The sequence below is a fragment of the Octopus bimaculoides genome, chromosome 6 (assembly GCF_046866305.1).
Source record: "Octopus bimaculoides isolate indiv1 chromosome 6, ASM4686630v1, whole genome shotgun sequence".
NCBI classification, from domain to species: domain Eukaryota; kingdom Metazoa; phylum Mollusca; class Cephalopoda; order Octopoda; family Octopodidae; genus Octopus; species Octopus bimaculoides.
This window is the reverse complement of record NC_142933.1, coordinates 14,055,000-14,080,153: the sequence shown is the minus strand read 5'-3', so window position 1 is coordinate 14,080,153 and position 25,154 is coordinate 14,055,000. Positions and strand designations below refer to the sequence as shown.

General features: G+C 38.2%; 1 protein-coding gene across 2 annotated transcripts in view; it reads right to left on the bottom strand.

Annotated features, from left to right (window-relative positions):
* Positions 1-25,154, bottom strand: part of LOC106867208 (solute carrier family 25 member 36) — a 62,161-nt gene that overhangs the window by 18,745 nt on the left and 18,262 nt on the right. For both annotated transcript variants that reach the window (XM_089353501.1, XM_089353500.1), the window contains exons 2-3: positions 23,682-23,924; positions 6,169-6,246 (exon numbers count right to left, since the gene is read on the bottom strand). In XM_089353501.1, the coding sequence (XP_089209627.1) occupies positions 6,169-6,246; positions 23,682-23,924 (321 nt within the window). The remainder of the gene's footprint in view (positions 1-6,168; positions 6,247-23,681; positions 23,925-25,154) is intronic.

The window sequence follows — 25,154 nt, the reverse complement described above, 5'->3', positions numbered from 1 at the left end:
ACTCGGAATCTTGGAGTTAGTAGCCCATGGGCATATGGCGTAGTGGTTAAGAGCACGGGCTACTAACCCCAAGATTCTGAGTTTGATTCCAGGCAGTGACCTGAATAATCGTCATCGTCGTTTAATGTCCGCTTTCCATGCTAGCATGGGTTGGACGATTTGACTGAGGACTGGTGAAACCAGATGGCTACACCAGGCTCCAATCTGATTTGGCAGTGTTTCTACAGCTGGATGCCCCTTCCTAACGCCAACCACTCAGAGAGTGTAGTGGGTGCTTTTACGTGTCACCCGCACGAAGGCCAGTCAGGCGGCACTGGCAACGGCAACAACATCAAAAAATACCTTAGGAAAGAGAACCCAGGTTCGAAATTTCCCCAAGACACCTGATGATGGCTGGAGGGTATATCAGCCGAAACATTCTGTCACCAAGAAACAAGATGAGAAATATCCATCAAGTGTAAATAATGCACATAAGTCCACATCTCTTAAACATAGAACTTTACAAAGCGTACTGGTGATTTTTTCCATGATACAAGAACTGGTAAGGTCACCATGTGCCTTGTTAAACTAAAAAGCTCCCTTTTTTAAAACTGAATGGCAATATAGTAAAAGAGGAGGCTGCCCTACGTTAGGTGATGAAAGATTGAAATATGACAGAGAGAACAGGAACAAGTTTGTGGTAGTAGAGAGAATAAATAATCTACAGGGATATTAAATACAAAGGATGGGAGTTCAGACTGGAGCAAATTAGGAAAAGTATGTTCCACTGAATGTGTAATGTTTAGTGTGTATGAATGAGTGAGCTCAAAAATGTTGAGGCGGAAAAACCAGGTGTAAGGGGAATCATCTGCCATATGAAAGGAGAAGACTGTATCAGTACAAACATCATCATCATCATCCTCATCCTCATTTACTATCCTTTTTCTATAGCTGGCATAGGTTGGATGGCTTGACAGGAACTGGCAAAGCAGAGGCCACACCAAGTTCCATAGTCTATTTTGGTTTGGTTTCTACAGAGTGTACTGGGTGCTTTTCATGTAGCACCAGCATGTAATAAACACGAATGGGCCAATCAATTCAAGAGGAAGGAACCAGTGGAAGAGAGAAAAAAAAAAAAAGGAAGATACCGCTTGAATGTGGCTATGTCCTTTGTGTTCAGGATCAGGAGAGAATTGAAGGCTTCTAACAGGGGTGTGAAAAGAAAACATTCTCAGCAGTCAAATGTTGTTAGGAAAAACCAGTTCCATCCAGCAAGTTCAGGATATCAACAATGACAACCACAACTGATCAATGATGGCTACCACCAAGCAGCTTAAGGTAGCAGAGTCTCAAGTGGTACATGAAGGCATCAGATACAAGTCTTACATGATGAAGAGACAGCAATTCATGTTAAGCAAAACTTAGAAGACATGTGTGAACCAGAAGTGCTTATTGAACAAGCTGAAGCACATAAAGACATATAGTTCTTCTCCAATAAGAAAATTCTTCAACTAACAAGGGAAGAACAGGCTGTGTGTGTGTGTGTGTAAAATGAAGTCCCACAGTGATGCACAAAGTTTATGGCATCTCTGATCATCCTGAAGGTTCTGTTATGCCACCTTACTTCTTCCTGAAGTGTCTCATGATCAATGCTTGTAGCCTACCCCGTAGTGCACGACACAATAGTCAAGCTCAGGACTAAGACAATGGTCCAGCAGGACTCCTGTCTTTCTCCTAAATGCTGTCTTCCTGTGAGTGGTTTGCAAAATATTTCATAATCATGCGATCCCAACAAATGGGCTCTTAGGACTGCTGAGAGAGTCTGATCAATGTGAAGGGCCAGCTGATGGCTCCACAGAAACAGAGTTTTAAAGGAGGTTGCTATTGTGAGCAGGGACTACCTGAATGTGGCACAAAGTCCCTTTCAGGGTTGCATTAAAACTGTGTCATTTTACTGTGAGTTTGGGTTGTTTTGGTGTCTTTGGTTTTCCTTGTATCATATTTTTTTGCACCTTGAAAGAAATATGTACTAACACACACATACAAATGCAGACACAGCTATGTGGTTAAGAAGTTTGCTTCTCATTTCCTGTGTTCTGGGTTCAGTTCCATTGTGTGACATCTTGGGCAAGTGTCTTCCAAACATAGTTTCAGTTTAAAAACCTCATTCGTGAGTTAAACTTGGTAAACAAGGACTATGTAGAAACCTATTTGCATTGACAGTGGAGGCGCAATGGCCCAATGGTTAAGGCAGCAGACTCGCGGTTGTAGGATCACAGTTTCGATTCCCAGACTGGGCGTTGTGAATGTTTATTGAGCGAAAACACCTAAAGCTCCACGACGCTCTGGCAGGGGGGGGGGGGGGGAAACGAACTATGCTGTACTCTTTCCCCACAACTTTCTCTCGCTCCTTCTTCCTGTTTCTGTTGTACCTGCATTTCAAAAGGACCAGCGTTGTCACGCTGAGACTCACCGAGAGCTACGTTAAGGGTACACGTGTCTGTGGAATGCTCAGCCACTCGCGCATTAATTTCACGAGCTGGCTGTTCCATTGATTGAATCAACTGGAACCCTCGTCGTCGTAACCGACGGAGTGCCAGAAATATGCGTTGACAAAAAGAAAAATAGGAAAATGTCAGCAGAGCTAACACAGTACAAATAATAACTGCACAGCAACGTTAAGTCTATTGACAAATAAACAACTGTCATTTTGTTATTTACATAACAAACTTCAATGAATGGCCAGTTATATAAAGACGAATGTTCTTATGCATATATAAACATTTGTTATACCGTTTCCATTAGTTTAGACACTAAACTAATGGAATATTACGCAGTAGTATTACAAAGTAGCTGTATTGTCACCCTGACCAATATTTCGTTATATTAAAGTTGCTGTTTTCAAAATCTAGCAAAGGGAAAAGCTATGATATGCCAATGCCTCGTGAGTGAATTTGGTAGACAGAAAATATGTAGAAGCTGGCAGAAATGTTACCCCGCCGGGCGAAATGCTTAGCAGTATTTCGTCTGCCGTTACATTCTGAGTTCAAATTCCGCCGAGGTCGACTTTGCATTTCATCCTTTCGGAGTCGATAAATTAAGTACCAGTTACGCACTGGGGCCGATGTAATTGACTTAATCCTTTTGTCTGTCCTTGTTTGTCCCCTCTAAGTTTAGCCCCTTGTAGGCAATAATGAAATAAGAAAATATGTAGAAACCTTTTGTATATATTGATTTCAAATTTTAGCACAAAGCCAGCAATTTCAGGAGAGAGCATAAGTTGATTATATAGACCCCTAGCACTCAATTGGTACTTAATTTATCAAATCTGAAAGAGCGGAAGGCAAAGTATGCCTTGGCAGAATCTGAACTCAGAACATAAGGACAAGCAAAATGCCATTATGCATGTGTGTGTGTGTGTGTGTGTGTGTGTGTGTGTGTGTGTGTGTGTGTGAAATCCTCATGAATGGATGAAAGCACTGAAAATAAAGAGCTATCCAAAATTCTGACTGCCACCTTGTTCTTTGCTTGTGCCATGTAAAAAGCACGAAGTCCACTCTGCAAAGTGGTTGGTGTTAGGAAGGGCATCCAGTCCCGCCCATGCTAGCATGGAAGATGGACGTTAAACAATGGTGATGATGATGATGATAATGATATACATGGTCGTCCGGCCCGCGCTGGCATGGAAAGCGGATGTTAAACGACGACGACGATACGCACAGACATATATATATATATATATATATACATACCGCCTGACTGGCCTTTGTAGGGTTTTCGAGCGAGATCGTTGCCAGTGCCCCTGAACTGGCTCTTGTGCGGGTGGCACATAAAAGACACCATTTCGAGCGTGGCCGTTTTCGTGCAGGTGACACATAAAAGCACCCACTACACTCTCTGAGTGGTTGGCGTGAGGAAGGGCATCCAGCTGTAGAAACTCTGCCAAATTAGATTGGAGCCTGGTGTTGCCATCCGGTTTCACCAGTCCTCAGTCAAATCGTCCAACCCATGCTAGCATGGAAGGCGGACGTTAAACGATGATGATGATGATGATATATATATATATATATAGTAAATCCAAAATAAGAGCAACAAAAACAAAAAAACAACAACGCGAGGAACTGGTACATGTAAATTATTAGCAGATGCTCAGGGACAGAAAGGAAGACTGTTTAACATATCGAGCAACGCTCTTCTTCAGAAACAGAGGCAAGCCCAATAGAAAGGAAGGCAGAAGAAAACTGCCAACAATATGCGTGTGTGTATATATATATATATATATATATATATATATATATAAAATTATGATATAGGGTATCTAAGAGATACTGCCACGCTGGAAAAAGCAGTCAAAACTTGACTCTAAAACAACATTAAATGTTCATACAGCACCATGAGAGAAGACGAAGAGACAAAATAAACTATCAAAAATTATTTTTGCTAGTTTATTTTGTCTCTTCGTCCTCGTTCTTTGTGCTATATGAACATTTATTGTGGTTTAGAGTCAAGATGTGGCTGCTATTTCCAGCATGGCAGTATCTCTTAGATACCCTAAATTGTAATTTTAAATAATTGTTACCTTTGTTGGTTTTTATTCTCATGCTGGCCACTTGATAAAATCGATATTTTATATATCGATCTTATCCTTATTTATATATATATATATATATGCTGCTTGTGGGCCGAGCTTGAGGATTGCATGAAGGCACCAGACATGTTATTAAATTTGTCAGAGTTGTTTTTCACTGCATCAAACTATTAGTAGCTCAGAAAAATACACTATGTACATATGTGAGTGTGTGTAAGACACAGAGAGAGAAAGTATGTGTGTATTTAAGAGGATCGATTAAAACCAGGGAATATCAAATTAATGGCTAATAAGGTAAAATACAAATCAGCAGGTGAACAATGTCCCATTGACCTATACTGTCCAGTAGCAGGTCAGTATTTGAACAAGATTTGAGATTCCCTGTTGTGCTTTGCATTATCTTATTGATGTTGCACTTCATATATACCTGCTTATGTGATGCTGCAATGCAATAAAATCTCTTAATGAAGTGATTGTAGCAATACCATATAATCTATTTGTTGGTTTCTATTGTTGTGTGTGTGTGTGTTTATGTTTGCTCCGTCACCACTGCTTGGCAACTGATGTTGGTTTGTTTACATTCCCATAACTTAGTGGTTCAGCAGAAGAGATCAACTGAGTAAGTACAAACCCTAAAAAATAAGTACTGGAGGTTGATATTCAAGGCAGTGACAGTGTGGCTGCAGTCCAATGATTGAAGCAAGCAAAAGATAAAGAAAGTGAACTAACACTGAAGAGATCATACTTGCAATCAAGAGACTATCAAAAATCGCTGACATGGCCGATGAGAGTACTGCCCGATTGGCACTTGTGCCAGTGGAATGTTAAAAGCACATCCGAGTTTGATCATTGCAAGGGCCACGGGTAGGCTCCTGTGCTGGTGACACATGAAAAGCACCATTTGAGCATGGTCATTGCCAGAACCGCCTGGCTGGCCCTTGTGCCAGTGGCACGTAAAAGCACCCACTACACTCTCGGAGTGGTTGGCGTTATTTAGCTGTAGAACCTTTGCCATATCAGATTCAACCTGGTGTAGCCTCTGGCTCACCAGTCCTCAGTCAAACCGTCCAACCCATGCCAGCATGGAAAGCAGATGTAAAATGATGATGATAATGTGAATCATTAACCAGAACTCCATTGGTTACAATGATGAGGGTTCCAGTAGATCCAACCAATGGTAACAGACTGCTAATGAAATTAGCAAGCAAGTGGTTGAACATTCCACAGACAGGTGAATTCAATGTTTGTTCTCCGGAAAATTAAGCACGACACAGTGTGAAAAGACTGGCCCTAAAAATACAGGAACGACTCATTTTTGCTAGCTGACTGAAATGGAGCAAAATGAAATAAAGTGTCTTGCTCAAGGACAAAATGAGGCACTGGAAATCAAACACACCTCACAATTATGACCCTAATAACTAAGCTACATAGCTTCAGATGATGTGAATCATTAATCAATAAATAAATATATTGATTAATGGAAAGTCTGAACTTCCTGCACACACACACACACACACACACACACACATCATTAGTAAATGTAATCGTAATAATTTATAAATTGCAAAAGACAAATAAAAAATAATCAGGAAGATATTTACCGTGAAGGAGCAACTCCAACAAGATTCGGGCCAAGTCCTTTAAATAATCCTTTTAGACCTTCTGTTTCCACTATGTGGCTGAAAAGAAATTTTAATACCATTATTATTCTTGCTACTACTACTACTACTACTAGAGTGTTACCTATCATACGATAGGTAACTCTAGAAATCTGTTTTAGTCACCGCGGCAAATATCAGGAAGTATGGCATATATATAATTATTACAATTTAGCATTTTATCAAATATTTTGGTGTGAATACAAAAATTGAAGAAGTACTAATTTTCAAATGAAAAATATTTATTTGTCATTTACTCCTCCTCCTTTATCTATATTATTGTCTATCCCACTATATGTGTGTGTTTGTGTGTGTGTGTGTAACATATTTTTACTCATTGCCTACTACAATACCTAGCATGTGCCCTTATCCCACACCTGCTCCGTTAACTCCATCTCTATATTTTGCTTTAGTCTCACCCCTTTTTCTATATAATGGTAAAGTGTACGAGAGGGCAATGGTGAGAGAAATGTGTGGGGAGAAAATGTTTGATAAGAGGAGCACTGAGAATTTGATGGGAATGTGGCCATGCTGGACATTGCTCTGAAGAGTTTCATTGAACAAATCAACCCCAATAATTACTTTTCTAGTCTGGTACTCATTGACTAATTGTATCATTCTCTTTTTGCCAAACTGCTAAGTTACAGGGATGCAAACAAAACAATACTAGCTGTCAGGTGAGAGTGGCAAACACAATGGGCTTCCACACAATTTCTGTCTACTGAATGCATGCAGATAATACCTGGGTACAGAAGTGGAGGGTGGAACAAAGGGTGGTATAGGAGTGCACACTGATGTGTAGGAAGAAAAATATGGAAAGGTCAAAATGAATTCTGGTATACACAAAAGCTGATAAAAATATTGTCCCAGAGAGACTGCCATCAACACATACCATTATAATGCAATCTGATAGGAAACCATTGAGCCAGAAAACAAGAAATAGCTGGAACCTTTCGTGCAATCTCACAAGCATATGGAAATCCCAGAGATGAGACAGATGAGTCTATAATAGGTGGGTTGGTTTAGACAAGAAATTCATATTTCTTTATTGCCCACAAGGGGCTAAACATAGAGGGGACATACAAGAACAGACAAAGGGATTAAGTCGATTACATCAACCCCAGTGCGTAACTGGTACTTAATTTATTGACCCCGAAAGAATGAAAGGCAAAGTCGACCTTGGCGGAATTTGAACTCAGAACGTAACGGCAGACAAAATACTGCTAAGCATTTCGCCCGGCGTGCTAACATTTCTGCCAGCTCGCCACCTTGTAGACAAGAAATTCACGTGATTAGACACAGTTAAAAGCTTTGATGCCAAGGGCAATAACTTTCTTTCACCAAATGAGAGAAACATTAGAAAGTAAGACTTCAAGAGATTTGATGAAAGTCGTAATGATGGATAGAAGGAAAAATAGAGTTTTGAGATGATGGAGAAGATTGTTATTACTGGATTTGTTTATTATCTTTGAAACATGACAAGTTAATACAAGACATTTGTCAAACGTGTTGCCTTTCTTGAGAATGGGGCATAGGACATGCTGGAGCAAGCTTCCCAAGACCAGAATACATCACAGGAGAAATAGTCACTGTTTGGAACGTAACTTAAAATAATAGTTTTATATTTAAGAGATGAGGAATTATGTACATTATTTACCTTCGACGGATATTTGTCCTCAGCTTGTTTGTTGTTAACACAACGTTTCAGCTGATGTACCCTCCAGCGTTCTTCAGGTGTCTTGGGGAAATTTTGAAATTTTGAAACATCGAAAAATACCTTAGGAATGAGAACCCAGGTTCGAGATTTCCCCCAAGACACCCGATGAAGGCTGGAGGGTATATCAGCCGAAACACTGTGTTAACAACAAACAAGATGAAGACAAACATCCGTCAAATGTAAATAAAGTAAATGATGTAACTTAAAATGCTCTTATATAAAATTACGATTGAAGGTTTTAATTTAAATCCAAACACTTCAAATTTGGTAGTTCTACAACAGAATCAATCAGAGACTATTTCAGGAGGATTCACATCAAACAGGTTAAAAGAAAAAAAATTAGAATTCAGGAAATGACTATAAAAGTTTTACTATTTATTTCTTAATGAAGTTCTTCAAAATAAAACAACCTAGTAAGTTATAATATAATTTTTTATGACCAACTACTTAAGTTTCATTCATATAACTTCTTTATCATAAATCAATTTGGATATGCAGTTTGCCAGTCACAAGATTAAGCTTAACCTTTTTAATATTAAATATTAACCCGAGACCATTCACACTAAAGTGCTCATACTTACATTAAGCCCCCAATCAAAATATTTTAATATAAATGATAACACAAGATTTCAGTCGGTCAACACCAACAATATATCATACCATGCTACAGCTATTTTACATAAACTTTTATAAAGTTTTTACTATAGTAAAAAGTAGATGGAAAACTTGGGTAGTCTACTTATTAGAAATATAACAGTAGTGTTATGATTCAAACATAAGATGGTACAGGGCTGGAATTTCTTGTGGGGAAACGATCTCTGTTTAATTAGCAGGTTGAGGAACTTAGAAGCTTTTTTCATTTGTTTTTTTTTTTTCCTAATAAATGCAGACACCACTGTGTTATCTGTCAAGACAAATTTTTACACCTGAAAACTCACACCTGAACAGACATGAATATTTATGTGTGCTTATGTGCAAGGCCAGTAACTGAAATTTTAACACTATACTCAGAGGTCTCAAATCACCAGGTTCATGCAGAAGTAACAGTATTTTCCACCCTGTAACTAAAGGTTTAATTTGATGAACCTCACCCTGAGGTTAATGAGTAGTGCAGAGGGAAAACAGTAACTATGATTTCAAACCATATGACCAAAAGATTGTCAAGGATATAGTGAGGTAACATATATAAGTGTGTGAATATAAGAAGTGTGCAGGTGTAACTAGGATTTTAAAAGCAATGGCCTGTTTTCTTATGGACAGTGGATGTTAAATAACTTTGGACTATAAGCAGACATATGGAAGCGCAATGGCCCAGTGGTTAAGGCAGGGACTCGCAGTCATAGGATCGCGGTTTTGATTCCCAGATCAGGTGTTGTGAGTGTTTATTGAGCGAAAACACCTAAAGCTCCACGAGGTTCCAGCAACGGGATGGTGGAGAACCCTACTGTACTCTTTCACCACAACTTTCTCTCACTCTTTCTTCCTGTTTCTGTTGTACCTGTATTTCAAAGGGTCAGCCTTGTCACACTGTGTCACGCTGAATATCCCTGAGAACTGCGTTAAGGGTACATGTGTCTGTGGAGTGCTCAGCCACTTGCACGTTAATTTCACGAGCAGGCTGTTCCGCTGATCGGATCAACAGGAACCCTCGTCGTCGTAAGCGACGGAGTGCCAACAATAAGCAGACATAAGTCTGACTTTAAGCAACACAGCATCAATGCTCCACCGTGAATAAGTAAAAAAAATTTTTAAATGAAGTGAAAACTACACAATCAGTTTAATGAGAGAACTGATTATATAAATTCCAGGAATGTTGGAATATTCAAAGAAATACAACTGAGTTGGCAGCCATGTTCATTAGGCAATGTATCAACACTTTGATGCAAAAATGTGTCCCAATGTATGTACAAAACATGGTAATGGACAACACAGGAACATGCCTGTCCAGGTGTCAAGGAGATCAAAGAAAACCACACAAATAAAGGTGCAGGTATGGTTGTGTGGTTAAGAGGCTCACTCTGAAACTACATGGCTTCAGGTTCAATCTTACTCAGCACTTTGGACAAGTGTCTTCTGCTATAGCCCCTGACCAACCATGACTTGTGTGAACTTGGTAGACAGAAACCGTGAGGAGGCCTGTCATGTATGTGTGTGCATGTTCTTTGCGTCCGTGTTTGTGCCTCGCTACTGCTGGTGTTAGTTTGTTTACATCCCCTTAAGCACCAGCTGAAAAAAGTAAAATGAGTTCTGAGGTCAATTTGTTCAACTAAAACCCTTCAAGATGGTATCCTCAGCATGGCTGCAGGTTAATAACGACTGAAACAAGAAAATGAAGAGAAAATATAAATATGAAAATCAAGAATAAGAGTCTTTGAATTCTAATAGACATACTCATTGATCTCTTCTAACCAAATAAGCAGCATTTGGTGTTTGAAGTAAAAACAGCACCCATAATAACTGGAGCACTAGGTTGGACAAAGAACTTGAACAAAAAGTAAATGTCATACCAGGTGTCACAACTTTATAGTTGTTGTTGGCACTCCGTCGGTTACGACGACGAGGGTTCCAGTTGATCCGATCAACGGAACAGCCTGCTCATGAAATTAACATGCAAGTGGCTGACCACTCCACAGACACGTGTAACCTTAACGCAGTTCTCGGGGATATTCAGCGTGACACAGTGTGACAAGGCTGACCCTTTGAATTACAGGCACAACAGAAACAGGAAGTAAGAGTGAGAGAAAGTTGTAGCGAAAGAGTACAGCAGGGTTCGCTACCATCCCCTGCCGGAGACGCGTGGAGCTTTAGATGTTTTCGCTCAAAAAACACACACAACTCCCAGTCTGGGAATCGAAACCGCGATCCTATGACCACGAGTTTGTTGCCCTAACCACTGGACCATTGCGCCTCCACTCAACATTATAGAGAGCATAAAAATAAAACTAGTCCACATCCCATGCAAAGCAGTTTCAATTCAAAAGCACAGCAGAACTAGAACACTTTTTTGCACTCAACACATTGTCCATACAATCACCCCACAACAGACAAAATAAATGGTGCACAACCTACACAACATATTCTATACAACCACCATCAATATTCTTTTCTACTCTAGGCACAAGGTCCGAAATTTCTGGGGAGTGGAGGAGTCAATTAGATTGACCCAGTACACAACTGGTACTTAATTTATCATCCCTGAAAGGATGCAAGGCAAAGTCGACCTTGGCGGAATTTGAACTCAGAATGTAAAGACAGACAAAATACCACTAAGCATATCGCCCGGTGTGCTAATGTTTCTTATTTCTTTATTGCCCACAAGGAGCTACACAGAGAGGGACAAACAAGGACAGACAAACGGATTAAGTCAATTATTTCGACCCCAGTGCATAACTGGTACTTATTTAATCGAACCCAAAAGGATAAACGGCAAAGTCAACCTCAGCGGAATTTGAACTCAGAACGTAACGGCAGACGAAATACCGCTAAGCATTTCGTCCAGCGTGCTAATGTTTCTGCCATCATCAATATCAAAACACACAACACAAACCACACAATATACATGAAACAAGTGGCTGTGTAGTAAGTAGCTTGCTTACCAACCACATGGTTTCGGGTTCAGTCCCACTGCATGGCACTTTAGGCAAGTGTTTTCTACTGTAGCCTCGGGCCGACCAAAGCTTTGTGAGTGGATTTGGTAGACGGAAACTGAAAGAAGTCCATCGTATATATGCATATACCTATATGTATGTATGTGTGTCTGTGTTTGTCCCCCCAACATCACTTGACAACCGATGCTAGTGTGCTGGTTCGGCAAAAGAGATCGATAGAATAAGTACTAGTCTTACAAAGAATTAGTCCAGGAGTCAATTTGCTCGACTAAAGGCGGTGCTCCAGCATGGCCACAGTCAAATGACTGAAACAAGTAAAAGAGTAAAGAGTAAAAATTGTATACACACTGGCTCTTTTAGTAGTTACTAGCCAATTGGTTAACCAAGTATACTAAGTTATATAATAAGAAATAACGAAGGTGAAGCAAGTGACATTACACAATATGAAGACAGTGTGTGTGTCTGTATATATTTGCGTATATGTGTGTGTGTGTGTGTGCGTGTGTGTGTTTTTGTTTTTTTTCTTGAGAGAGTGTCTGTGTGTCTCCTTCTCTTGACCTTGCATGATAAGTTTTAAATAAACGTCACTATCATACAACTATTGTCATTCATGACCCAATATTCTACAAATCATGGGGAAATTACTTGGAAACAATAGAATGAGTAGAGAGTGGCTAAAGGAAGCAGTTTCAACAGCAGAAAAACCTGCTCCAATAATTTCGTTACGCTTGTGCTAGCATGGGAAAACAAATAAAATCAATGATTATGTGTGTATGTCTATGAATATATATATATATATATATATATATATATATATATATATATATATATATAAAAGGTTGTACTGTTCTCTCTTTACCACTTCATACTAAAAATATCCGCCTATGGATATAATAATAGATTACTATATTTTTTCTGTCTCCGATGAAGGGAATTACTGGATCTTCCCAGAAACAGCTGTAAGACTCTATCCATAAAATTCTTCAACCTTACCTTTGCTCTCTTTATCTTTTTATATATTTACATATATATATATATATATATAATCATCATCATCATCAGATGATATATATATATTTATATATATTCATATACACACACACACATAATCATTGATTTATTTATATATATGTGTGTGTGTGTGTGTGTGTGTGTGTGTGTGTGTGTGTGTGTGTGTGTGTAGGTAGGGAGGAGGGAAGTGGCTGTGTGGTAAGTAGCTTGCCTACCAACCACATGGTTCTGGGTTCACTCCCACTGCGTGGCACCTTGGGCAAGTACCTTCTACTATAGTCTTCAGCCGACCAAAGCCTTGTGAGTGGATCTGGTAGACAGAAACTGAAAGAAGCCTGTCGTATATATATATATATATATATATATATATATATATATATATATATGTATGTATGTATGTATGTATGTATGTATGTATGTATGTATGTATGTATGTATGTATGTATGTATGTATGTATATGTTTGTATGTCTGTGTTTGTCCCCCCAACATTGCTTAACAACCGATGCTTGTGTGTTTATGTCCCCATAGCTTAGCGGTTCAGCAAAAAAGACCGATAGAATAAGTACTAGGCTTACAAAGAATAAATCCTGGGATCGCTATATTTGACTAAAAGCGGTGATCCAGCATGGCCGCAGTCAAATTGCTGAAACAAGTAAGAGTAAAAGAGAGAGTATATATATAAATTTAGGTCACGAATATACGGATTCAACTAATTCAGTGGTGCTCAAAAGAAAAACTCCTGTATAGAATATATAGTACAATACAAGAGAAAAACATAAGGAGTGTATAAAGATAAGACAAAAGAAATTTCATTTTCCATTGGCTATCATCATCATCACATGACCGTTGACCATGCTGGTAAGCTGAGGGGTTTCTACAGATGGATGCCCTTCCTAATGCCAACCACTCCAAGGGTGTAATGGGTGCTTTTACGTGCCACTGGCACGGATGTCATTTGCATGACATCAGTATTTGCCACAACTACGATTTCACTTAGCCTGATGGGTCTTCTTCTCAAGCACAGAATATTGCCAACGGTTTCAATCATTTGTCATATATATATTTACACACGCATATATCTATATACTCACAAACAAAAGATTATACATATATCATAAATAGATACAAGTATTATCATCAACATTGTTTCAATGTTTATTTTTCCATGCTTGCATGAGTTCATGAAGGCAGATTTTTTCTAGGACTGGATACCCCTTCTGTAGTTAAATTTCATTCCTTGCTGTTTCCAATTAAGATATAATATTTCCCACAGCTGGACATATTTCCAAAGAAGATTGGAAATGTAAACACCACTTGTAAGCAGGGCTGTAGAGTCGGGGTCGGAAATAATTATGGGGTAGATGGAGTCGGAGTCGGTAAAATGATACCGACTGTGATTCCGACTCACAATGTTTTTCAGTTCTATATTTAAGTTAAAATAATAGACAGAAAACACCACTGGAAAATATGAAAACTAAAATAAGCGGCACATATGCTTGGACACAAGAACCTCCTAAGCAGACCGAGTGCGGATATGAGTAGCATATGGGAACCGGTATTAAGGAAAGGATAGGAAAATATTAGATTTATAAGCCCTAAAATTCACCCAATAACTGCTCACGGGCATATGGCGTAGTGGTTAAGAGCGTGGGCTACTAACCCCAAGATTCCGAGCTCGATTCCAAGCAGTGACCTGAACACTAATAATAATAATAATAACATCGAAAAATACCTTAGGTATGAGAACCCAGGTATGAAATTTCCCCAAGACACCTGAAGAAGGCTAGAGGGTATATCAGCTGAAACGTGTTAACAACAAACAAGAATGAGGACAAATATCCATTGAATGTAAATAATGTAACAATGTCTTTATTCTTTAATATAAACCTGTTATATTATATAAGCCTACTCAAAGTACAAGCATAAAGAGGAGTTGAAGTCGGAATCAGAGGTGCCAATAGTACAGAAGTCAGAGGTGAAGTTTTTTGTTTCGATTCCACAGCCCTGCTTGTAAGTAAATGTAGAAACATAAGCAACAAGACTAATGATGCAGAGCGCTGGAAACATAGCTGTTAGACATGTTGAAATAAAAGCCATGTCAGTACTTTCTGCTTGGAATAGCTGGAAAGACAGAGAATATGAGCAGCAGCACAAGCAGCAGCAATAAAAGCAGGTCCTAGAAACTGCTGTTACCAGAATCATCATCATCATCATGGTCATTTAACATCCATCTTCCATGCTGGCATGGGTTGGACAGTTTGACAGGAGCTGGCAAGCCAGGAAACTGCACAACGCTCCACTATCTGATTTGGTATAGTTTCTACAGCAGGACACCCTTCCTAACAAGAAGAAATCACCTTGACCATAGTGTCAGAAGCTGATGACCTGGGTTCTCCCTCCCTAGCAACTACTAATAATATTACTTCATCATCATCATCAACCACTTTTAACATCCAATTTTCCATGTTTGCATGGGTCAAATTTTCTACATGCCCTTCCTGTTGCCAAGTTTTACTTGTTTCCAAGCAAGGAGATGGGGTGGGGGAACTATGCCATATTTTGTAGAATAATTGTTTGTATGCAAGAATATAAGTATTTGCCTGTGTGTGTGTGTGTGTGTATGCTTGTGTGTCATCATCATTATCATCATTTAACATCCGTTTTCCATGCTGGCATGGATTGGACGGTTTGACTGAGGTCTGGAGAGCCAGCACCAGGCTCCAATCTTATCTGGCAATCTTTCTACAGCCGGATGCCCTTCCTAATGCCAACCACTCCGAGAGTGTAGTGAATACTTTTTATGTGCCACCAGCACAGGAGCCAGTCAGGCGGGCAGTGCATCAATCACTTTTGGATGGTGCTTTTTATGTGCCACTGGTACAAGAGCCAGTCAAGGTGTGTGCGTGTGTGTATATATATATACACACATACAAACACACACTCAGAGTGGTTGGTGTTAGGAAGACATACAGTTATAGAAACCTTGCTAGATCAGACTGGAGTCTGGTGGAGCCTTCTGGCTTGCCAGTCCTTAGTCAAACCATGAAAAGCGGACGTTAAATGATGACGATATCGATATGTCATCATCATTTAACACATATATATATATATCATCATCATCATTGTTCCATACTGGCATAGGTTGGATGGTTTAACAGGAACCAATATGTCGAAGGTCTGCACTGAGCCCTGATGTCTCTATTTTGGCATGATTTTTACAGTTGGATGCCCTTCCTTATACCAACCACTTTACGGTGTGGACAACATGCTTTTTTCATGCAACCTTATTGAGGTCATACAGATACATATTCTTTTCTACTCTAGGCACAAGACCCAAAATTTTGGGGGAGAGGTTCAGTTGATTAGATCGACCCCAGTACGCAACTGGTACTTAACTTATCAAGCCCGAAAGGATGAAAGGCAAAGTTGACCTTGGTGGAAATTGAGCTCAGAACATAAAGACAGACAAAATACTGCTAAGCATTTCGTCTGGCGTGCTCGGCTTGTCCCCTTCATACAATTAAGGTTTCCATATCTGCTTAGCAGCACTGCCATAAGTTAGACGAGATTTATTGAGACAAGGTTTTACAGTCAAAAGATCCCTAACTAACCCTTGTTTCTCAAGTAACATCTTATCAATTCACTAGTTAGTCCAGACTCACCTAAACAGGCAAAAGTACTCAACTACCAGACTTTCATTCACCGAAGAACGTCAACAACATTATCAGTTTTGCTTAAATAATATCAACAAAGACACTGAGTGGTTCAGCTATGAGATCTGGGTTACTTGCGTATGAGAGTTCTCACAGAAAACTGGTCGTACACACCATTATAACCTAGAAAACTATAATAGACAACAATCAGTTTATTGTTAGTTAAGTATTTCGTTTGTGGTCTCACTAGGAGGAATGTACCAAGGATGCTCTGTCCTAATATAAATCTGATCGGCATCCAGCAACAGAAAATCAACCTCAACAAATTCCATCAGACCCGTGTGAACACAGGAAAGTGGATGCTAAATAATGAAGCTGATCATATGAATACTATTAGTTGATACTATAACAGCTATGCATACCTATAATATAAATAAAAGGGTAAAGCACCCTTCTTGAACCCTATGGACTCATAAGGCCTGCTTTCCTGGTTTTCGTGGCATATATATATATATATTAATAAATTATAGGGTAGCAAAAAATTTTTTGAAATTTTATTTACCACCAGTGGTCTAGCGAGAGTAAAAAACAGTCAATAGACTATGTATTATTCATTTAAAATGCAGAGATGCCTATAATAGGACATCTAACCCGCTAGAAATAGCAGCAAAAGACTACATCCCTAATATTGTGGTATGTAGTCTTTTGCTGCTATTTCTAGCGGGTTAGATGTCCTATTATAAGCATCTCTGCATTTTAAATGAATATATATATATATATATATATATATATATATATATATATATATATATATATATATATAATCATAATCATCGTTTAACATCCGCTTTCCATGCTAGCATGGGTTGGACGATTTGACTGAGGACTGGCGAACCAGATGGCTGCACCAGGCTCCAATCTGATCTGGCAGAGTTTCTACACCTGGATGCCCACTGGACGGGACACTGGTCTGTTGCAGGGTTACTCATTTTTGCCAGATGAGTGGACTGGAGAAGCATGAAATGAAGTGTTTTACTCAAGAACACAACGTTTCACCCGGTCCAGGAACTGAAACCACAACCTTACAATCATGAGCCCAAAACCCTAACCACTAAGCCATGTGCCTCCATATAATTGTTAGAATATAGTTGTACAATGCAGGGTAACCATGAATCCACTAGTGGAGCTGGGTGGGGTGTGGTCTGCCCCGGGCAGTACTTTTGGGTCTGTCGTAGGCAATATGTGATTTTTTTTAAAGCATGGAACAAAGTCCTACCAGGATTAACTGCACCCTTCACCTCTTTAGTGGGATCAATAAAATATAGTACCAGTGAAGGACTGGGGGTTGAAGCAACCGACATGTCCCTTCCCTTCAAAATTGCTAGCCTTGAGGTCAGTGTCCCATTCAGGGGAATATTGTGATATTAGTCATCTATACATACACCATGGAAAGCAGGCAACCAGTCTTATGGAACATAGAGTTGAACCCTTTCGTTAATGTATTTATTTTGAGATGCTCTGTGTTTCTTTCAAATACTTCAAATATAACAAAGAATGTAGTAAAATTACTTAGTTATCATTCAGCTATAGGCGCAGGAGTGGCTGTATGGTAAGTAGCTTGCTTACCAACCACATGGTCCCGGGTTCAGTCCCATTGCGTGGCACCTTGGGCAAGTGTCTTCGGCTATGGCCACGGGCCAACCAAAGCCTTGTGAATGAATTTGGTAGACGGAAACTGGAAGGAGCCCGTTGTGTATGTATATATATGTTATATGTGTATGTGTGCGTGTGTGTATGATCGTCCCCCCCCAGCATCACTTGACAACCGATGCTGGTGTGTTTACATCCCCGTAACTTAACGTTTCGGCAAAAGAGACTGATAGATTAAGTACTAGGCTTACAAAGAATAAGCTCTGGGGTCGATTTGCTTGACTATAAAGGCGGTGCTCCAGCATGGCCGCAGTCAAATGACTGAAACAAGTAAAAGAGTAAAAGAGTAGTATTAGGAACATAAATCGTGACTAAGGTTTGAAGGAAGATTTTAATTCAAAACTTATGAAAACAAGACATTTGTACTCAGAGCCAGAGGTGGTTTCAGTCGGGTTGGTAATGAAAGGGTTGAGAAGGATATAATGAACAGTCATTTTGACTCCTTTGTCTCTCTCACTATCAAAGTAGAGTTGACTCGTAACTTACCCATAGGAAACCTGTAACTAACCATGTTATTATCTCTTATCATTTACTAGTGTCAAGCATGATACTGTGACCATGCTGGGGCACAGCGTGAAAGAACTTTTAGTTGAATGAATTGACCCTGGTACTTCCTGTCATTTTTTTTAAGCCTAGTACTTATTCTATCGAGCTCTGTTGCCAAACCACTAAGTTTACATCCCTGTATGTATATGTATATACATATATATATATATAATTTTACCATAGTGTGAGCTCCTTGGGAAGTGCCTACCTATTACCTAGCAAAGTATGTGTGTATATATATATAAATATATATATATAAATTCTTTATTGCCCACAAGGGGCTAAACATAGAGGGGACAAACAAGAACAGACAATGGGACTAAGTTGATTACATCGACCCCAGTGCGTAACTGGTACTTATTCAATCGACCCCGAAAGGATGAAAGGCAAAGTCAACCTTGGCGGAATTTGAACTCAGAACATAACGGCAGGCAAAATACCGTTAAGCATTTCGCCTGGCGTGCTAACGATTCTGCCAGCTCGCCGCCTTTGATATATACACACACACACACACACACACACACACACACACACACATATACATACATCATCATCATCGTTTAACGTCCGCTTTCCATGCTAGCATGGGTTGGACGATTTGACTGAGGACTGTTGGACCAGGAGGCGACACCAGGCTCCAATCTGATTTGGCAGAGTTTCTACAGCTGGATGCCCTTCCTAACGCCAACCACTCCGAGAGTATATATATATATATATATATATGTGCGAGTAAAAATAAATACAAAAAAAGGGGTTTTGTATGATTGTGTATAGAGGAATATATTATTTTGTTTAAAAGAGTTCCAACACTGTCTGTTTTTTATGTTTTACTTATATTCCTGCAAAACCAATGTGGGATATAGAATATGGAATATACAATATATAATATAAAATAAAAATGGATGGTACAATGAAATAAAGTATTGAATGTCTTATTGAATATATGGAATATGTCTTATTGAATAGATGAAATATTGAGTGTTCAATATAAAGGATTAAATATATAAAGGCGAATACGTATTTTCTACACCTTGTGGTATTTCATCATGGCCGGTATGACAGACTTTAACAGACTGTATATGTATATATATATATATATATATATATATATATATATATATACACACACACATACTTTGCTAGGTAATAGGTAGGCATTTCCCAAGGAGCTCACACTATGGTAAAATTATATATATATATATATATATATATATATATATACAGGGATGTAAACTTAGTGATTTGGCAACAGAGCTCGATAGAATAAGTACCAGTTACACACTGGGGTCGATGTAATCAACTTAGCCCCATTGTCTGTCCTTGTTTGTCCCCTCTATGTTTAGCCCCTTCTGGGCAATAAAGAATTAAAATATATATATATATATATATATATATATATATATATATATATATATATATATATATATATATATATATACACACAACTACAACGGGCTGCTTTCAGTTTCAGTCCACAAAATCCACTCAAAGTGTCACACAGTGGGCCTGAACTTCGAACCATGTGGTTGGGAAGCAAGCTTCTTACCACACAGCCACGCCTGCACTTAGCTCAAGATATATAAAAAATTAAATATAGTATAATATACGATTTAATAAATCTTAGTCTTAAGTTTGCTATCTGGCTTCAGGCTCATTAAACTAGAACTTAACCCAGTTTCCAAGATAGATAATGTCAAAGTATGGGACAGCACACTAATTATGAGACAGGGTGGTCATGAACAAACAAACCTCAAGTTGACCAAGTGATTATTCAGTTCACCGAGACTATTGGATCTACAACAGCGACATGAACAACAGTGTTATGTAAAACTGGTAAAAACTGAAGATCTGTGACACTATCTTCCATTTGAATTTTCTCTTTCATTTTGTTAAAGAGAGGAAGTGGAGGAGGGGATGCAGTAATCAGTCTCAACATATGTAAGTCAACGTAGGAAGTTAAAAATGTAGCCAGATAGGGAGAAGAAAAGAAAGAAAGAAAGAAAGAGTGCAACGAAGGTACACCCCCATCAAGATTTAAATACTTGCAACAAGGTGAACTCTGATAATGGCAGCCAAACTTGATGCTATGCAGGTTTTATTAATATAGAGGTCAAAGGTTATCATTCTGCTTTGCTTAACTACAATATCTACACAGACCCTAATTATTCATACGAGATGGGTAGTGAGTATTTTCTCGGTATTAATGCTTGTAAACAAAGGAAACTATAATGAATACAACCATGTTAAATAATGCACATCTGTAGACGTATTTTTAATAAGACTGAATGACGTAACAACTTCATAGGACACTTACGTCATTCAACCGATAAAATACAAAATTCTTGTGTAACCTTCGATGCTATCTAACCATGATTCTGGCACTGTAAAAGTTCAAGCCATGTATTCACCTCATCGACAAGGAAACCTATCTCTGTCTTGTCTCTCTATCATATCCCTCAGTACTGTACCCTACTCAGTCACGTGCAGCACAAAGTTTTGTCAGTGTACAGGTTGTGGTTTCAAAGCGATGAAAATATTTTGATACAAATTAAATTTAAATGGTGAAGTGAAATTAATGGTTTTTGTGTGTTCTTAAATGGCTTACAAACATCTTCCATGCTGAAATTGCTTTTGTTTCAGCACACGATCTCAGATCAAGTCACTTACTATGTAAGTACATCTCCGTAATACACACACACACACATATATATATATATATATATATATTTCATATACTGTAAAAATTCATGTAATTTACGCACTTTTTTTTCGCAAAAACAAAAATAAACTTTAGTGGGTGTGTAAATTACAGGAGTAGATCGTTTCCAGAATTTATTTAGAAAGGTTTTGTGTTGAAAAATAACGTACAAATGTAGACATTTGTACCAGAAGTGGACTCATTTAATGTCAGAATAGGCTTTTACAGAAAAAATATAATGACGTTGACTTTTGTTTATCCTGGACAGTATAATGCTTCCTTTACTTTTTCTGTATGAATTACTAAAACCATGAAATGGTCAACTACGTTTTGAAGTTTGATGTTCATGCTGGTAATCACGGTTCGGGCCATATTTTACATTGCTTGGAGTTTCTACCTATCGCAATGGAGCCCAGCAATTTCCTTAAAGAGATCAGTTTTTCTCTGCTTACGAAGTCTAGCTTGTGTTTGCCTCCAGGAAACTGTTGCTCGCTTCCTCCACGTTAGGGCAATGAAATTCATCACCACCAACATAATAATTCATCCTTGTGCATGTAAACTCATTAAGTGAATATGACTTAGCGTTCCTACAGAAACCTTCATTTACCTTATACAATGTTTAATTTCGTTTCACATTCATGTTGAATTATGCAGCAATCTTATGTTCTCTTCTTAGAACACTTGTAATGTATGTATTACCAGTTCTTTTGGTATAGTAGATTTTTACTATTCTTGTATATGTCTCCAAACAGATGTGTATATCCTAACAAGTCGCTTCTTAAATTTTATACCTCTGTTATTCAATAAACACTGAGTTAAACTCGTAAAGCTGTTTAATTTCTCCTTTCGATTTTTAATGTTTATTTTAGTGGGTTACCAAACTATCAGTTTGGTCTCCCAGCTAAAACGGAAATGACAAATTTTTAAGTTTGTTTCACATTTTATAAGTGTGAAAGGGAATTAAAATTTTGATACTACATATCAAAAGTGCTGACAAGAATAGGTGGAAAATCAGAGCTTGAGAAAAGAAGACACTTTCGACCAATCAGAATTCTGTTTACATAATCAGTTTGATTTGTCACCTTCCTCTATCGGTTGAGTAAAGTGTCATCCAAGCTGATGTTTATAGGTAATTAAACTTATTTTGCAACACTTGTGCATTTTTATCAGTTTTTGTTGATAATTCTTATCAACTATTCCTGTAAACATGATTTGAGAAGACATACAGAAGTATGCTAAAGATCGAACATAATCTCTTGTGGGCAAGAATGTAAAATAAAGTTTATTATAAACAACACAAACACTTCGTAATTTAATAGCTTTCAATTTGATACCTGTTAAAAAGAAATTATTTTTATTTAGTGAAAATTTAATAAAATCTAATCACATCATCATCATCATCATCATCATCATCGTTTAACGTCCGCCTTCCATGCTAGCATGGGTTGGACGATTTGACTGAGGACTGGTGAAACCGGATGGCAACACCAGGCTCCAGTCTGATTTGGCAGAGTTTCTACAGCTGGATGCCCTTCCTAACGCCAACCACTCAGAGAGTGTAAGTGAAATTATGCTAAATACAACTAAATTGAAAACCTTTTCCTCCTGGCCATATTGGCAATTCTGAAAACTTGGGTGCAAATTTTACAAAAGTAGAAGCTTTTTTTAACAATTTCCATCCTGAAAATCACCTGCGTAAATTACACAGGTGTGCAAATTACATAGGTTTTTACAGTATAAGCACATATATATATATATATATATATATATATATATATATATATTACCTCTTTTACTTGTTTCAGTCATTTTGACTGTGGCCATGCTGGAGCACCGCCTTTAGTTGAGCAAATCGACCCCAGGACTTATTCTTTGGAAGCCTAGTACTTATTCTATCAGTCTCTTTTGCCGAACCGCTAAGTTACAGGGATGTAAACACACCAGCATCGGTTGTCAAGCGATGCTGGGGGGGGGGGGGACAAACACAGACACACATATATATATATATACATACATATATACGATGGGCTTCTTTCAGTTTCTGTCTACCAAATCCACTCACAAGGCTTTGGTTGGCCCGAGGCTATAGTAGAAGACACTTGCCCATGGTGCCACGCAGTGGGACTGAACTCAGAACCATGTGATTTGTAAGCAAGCTACTTACCACACAGCCACTCCATAAATATATATATATATATACATATAAAAATATTTCATATATATATATACACATATATATATATACATATATATGCACACACACACTTCTTCAAAACTGTATCCATGTGCCTCTATTCAAAAGTATTATTATTATCACCCTGCCATCATCTCTCTTTCCTTCAATATTCTCTCCCCACAGCATCCTAGGATTCTTCCCAGCATCATTTATGCTCATTGAAATACCAGGTTTAATATTATTGACTCAAATTCTTGAAGGCATTACTGACTTTACCCCTAGTGATTGAAACTAGTTAAAGAATGCAAAAAACCCATATTGGTTTCTTAACTTACCGTAGACATACATAGATTCCAAATGAAACTCTTGGTCGGTTTGTTAGTATATTCTGAGACAGTTCCAATGCATTGTAACCTGGTGAACGTAATCCAACGAAAGTTTGGGGCGCAAGGGAGTGTGTGGAGACCGGAGACGGAACATACACCGAAGAATGGTGAAACGTGGCAACTGAGGATTGTAGTCGTGTTTTCAGAACTTCAAGTGGACATGTTATGATAGCACCTACTGTACCACCAATTCTGAAAATAGAAAAATTATTTATATAAATACATGTACAAAGATATATATATTGGTAACTATATAAAAAAAAAATACTGCTACAGTAATCGACTATCGTGGGGTATTACATTCCAAAAGCACCACCCAATAGGTGAAAATTCATGAAGTAGAAACAGCACACTTTTTTAAATTCCTTTTTTCTTGTTTCAGTCATTTACTTAATTGATCGACCCCGAAAGGATGAAAGGCAAAGTTGACCTCAGCAGAATTTGAACTCAGAACGTAAAGACAGATGAAAGACCGCTAAGCATTTCGCCCGGTGTGCTAACCTTTCTTATTTCTTTATTGCCCACAAGGGGCTAAACATAGAGGGGACAAAGAAGGACAGACAAAGGGATTAAGTCAATTACATTGACCCCAGTGTGTAACTGGTACTTAATTTATCGACCCCGAAAGGATGAAAGGCAAAGTCGACCTCAGCGGAATTTGAACCCAGAACATAACGATAGATGAAATACCGCTAAGAATTTCGCCCGGAGTGCTAACGTTTCTGCCAGCTCGCTGCCGTGATATTAATACCTTGTGGTTGTAAAGAGACTAAAATACTGAGAACTGATACTTGTGCGCACACAAGCTGCTCAGAGCTAACCTATTTCAAAATAGGCCAAATGCAACTAATATATTCCCTGTACTGTAGAAACCAAAATATGCAAGTGCAGAGGAACCAGAGAAAATAAATGAGTAAATAACCAGAAAAATACACAACTAATTTGTTTTCCTTGGATTGAGAAGTGAAAACACCAAAGAGTTTGTTTATATTTGGTTATAGATACCAACACCAACATCTCTGCAAAATGATGCCAAAGAAATGAATGCACAAAACAGATAATTTAAACCAACTTAGAACCATACTGTGTTTATATGCAGGTAGTAATTGAAATAGTTGCAGTTTTCGGTTCCTTTCTGCTTACTCTGAAATCATGGAAATTGGGTGGGTTAGTGCAAAAGTGTTAATAAGCATGCAGTGGTATATGCTATTGCCATTGTGCTCTATAGAGCTTGTAAAAATAACAGGGAATATTTAACATTCCCCCACTAATATATACACACACACACACATGCATAAGATATATATGTATACATACACACATGCATAAATATATATACATGCATAATATATATACATACATACATGCATAAATATATATACATACATACATATAAATATATATACATACATACATATATTT